General features: G+C 50.5%; 1 protein-coding gene and 1 long non-coding RNA gene across 2 annotated transcripts in view; both read left to right on the forward strand.

The window, feature by feature from the left end:
- The window catches only part of LOC108447896, a 30,508-nt gene that overhangs the window by 15,855 nt on the left and 12,907 nt on the right, over positions 1–1,746 (forward strand). The gene's annotated exons all lie outside the window — the stretch shown is intronic.
- On the forward strand, positions 7–1,301 carry NOG (noggin). The gene has a single exon (XM_008637557.2). The coding sequence runs from the start codon at positions 14–16 to the stop codon at positions 683–685; it is 672 nt and encodes a 223-aa protein (XP_008635779.1). The 5' UTR covers positions 7–13; the 3' UTR covers positions 686–1,301.

The raw sequence follows: 1,746 nt of genomic DNA on the forward strand, positions 1-1,746 counted from the left end.
CGGTCTCCCAAGGATGGATCATTCCCAGTGCCTTGTGACTATATACGCCTTGGTGGTTCTGCTGGGTCTCCGGCTAGAGCAGGGCGCCTGCCAGCACTATCTGCACATCCGACCGGCTCCCAGCGACAACTTGCCCTTGGTGGATCTAATCGAGCACCCGGACCCTATCTTTGACCCCAAAGAGAAGGATCTTAACGAGACCTTGCTAAGGAACCTCATGGGCGGACACTTCGACGCCAACTTCATGGCTGTTTCCCTGCCCGAGGACCGGCTCGGAGTGGACGATCTAGGTGAGCTGGACTTGCTGCTCAGGCAGAGACCCTCGGGAGCGATGCCCAGCGAAATCAAAGGGCTGGAGTTCTACGACGGGCTGCAGCCGGGCAAGAAGCATAGGCTAAGCAAGAAGCTGCGCAGGAAGCTGCAGATGTGGCTTTGGTCCCAGACCTTCTGCCCGGTTCTATACACGTGGAACGATCTCGGCAGCCGCTTTTGGCCCCGGTATGTCAAAGTGGGCAGCTGCTACAGTAAAAGGTCTTGTTCAGTCCCCGAAGGCATGGTTTGCAAACCTGCCAAGTCCGTGCATTTAACGATCCTGAGGTGGAGGTGCCAGCGCCGGGGCGGGCAGAGATGCACATGGATACCCATCCAGTACCCCATCATTTCGGAGTGTAAATGCTCCTGCTAGGGCTGGCACTTCCCTTCGCGCCCCTTCTCCAGCGGACTCACGTGGACCTTTGCTGCAACAGAAATAAAAGACATTTGCTTTCTGGTTAACGTTGTAATGCACTGTAACGTGTAGGAGAATGTATATTGTGTGTATATATGGCACCGGTTTAATACACTATTAAAAGGTCAGTATTATACGTGAAATAATCAGCGTCTACTGTATTTTCAAGACTATTACCCTGATCGTTGCTAATGTATCTTTTTTTTTTTTTTTTTTTTTTTGGTATTTATATTCCAGAGAGAAGTTGCTTCGCTTTGGCGAAGTAGGTTTTTCTGTTGGGTGGGGTTTTTTTAATAAAAGGTTTAAAAAATACAAACCAAACTTTTTGATAAGAAAACGTTTAAAGCTATTTTCCATTATTCGGAAAGCGTGTGTGTGAGGGGGTTTTTTTTCCTTACGGACTTTAGATTTAAAATAAAAATGAATAAACGCCTAGAGCACAATGTTATTGTAAATAGAGAGAACAGTTTGAATGACTTAATCCTATGTAAATGAAGAGTATCTGCTATTTATTCTTTATATCCTTGTAGTAAAAAGTGCAGTGCAGAATTAAAAGTCAACCACTAAAACACGAGCCGTTTGGATTCTGTTTGCTTTTTGGTTTGGCCGCCGTCGGGGGGGCTTTCTTCTGTCTCCTCCTCGTTCTCCACGCTCAGCAGGACGTTTCGTGGTGGCAGGGGGAGGTGGAAACCTGCTCACGACTCTGTTAGAGGGGCTCTGCGGCACCTACACCGTCGGAGTGCCGCGGGCTCCGGCCCCGCAGGATGGAGGGCGGCCGGCGGGGGTTCCCTCCGCGCCGCGCTGCGCTGTTCCTCGCGGAGCCGCGACCGCGCAGCCCCGGTGAGCTCGGTGGCAGCTGCTTGGGGATTTTTCTTTTAACCGCTTGACATTTCATTTACAACGGGACACGTGTCTTTCACACCTACCATTGTGGTGGGACACTGCTGAAACTTGACCCCTGGGCTTTGAGGGGTTTCAGCGCAGACACGTTATTAGCCTGATCCTGTGGCAGCCCCGCA

Source organism: Corvus brachyrhynchos, unplaced genomic scaffold (assembly GCF_000691975.1).
Source record: "Corvus brachyrhynchos isolate BGI_N302 unplaced genomic scaffold, ASM69197v1 scaffold407, whole genome shotgun sequence".
Lineage (NCBI taxonomy): Eukaryota > Metazoa > Chordata > Aves > Passeriformes > Corvidae > Corvus > Corvus brachyrhynchos.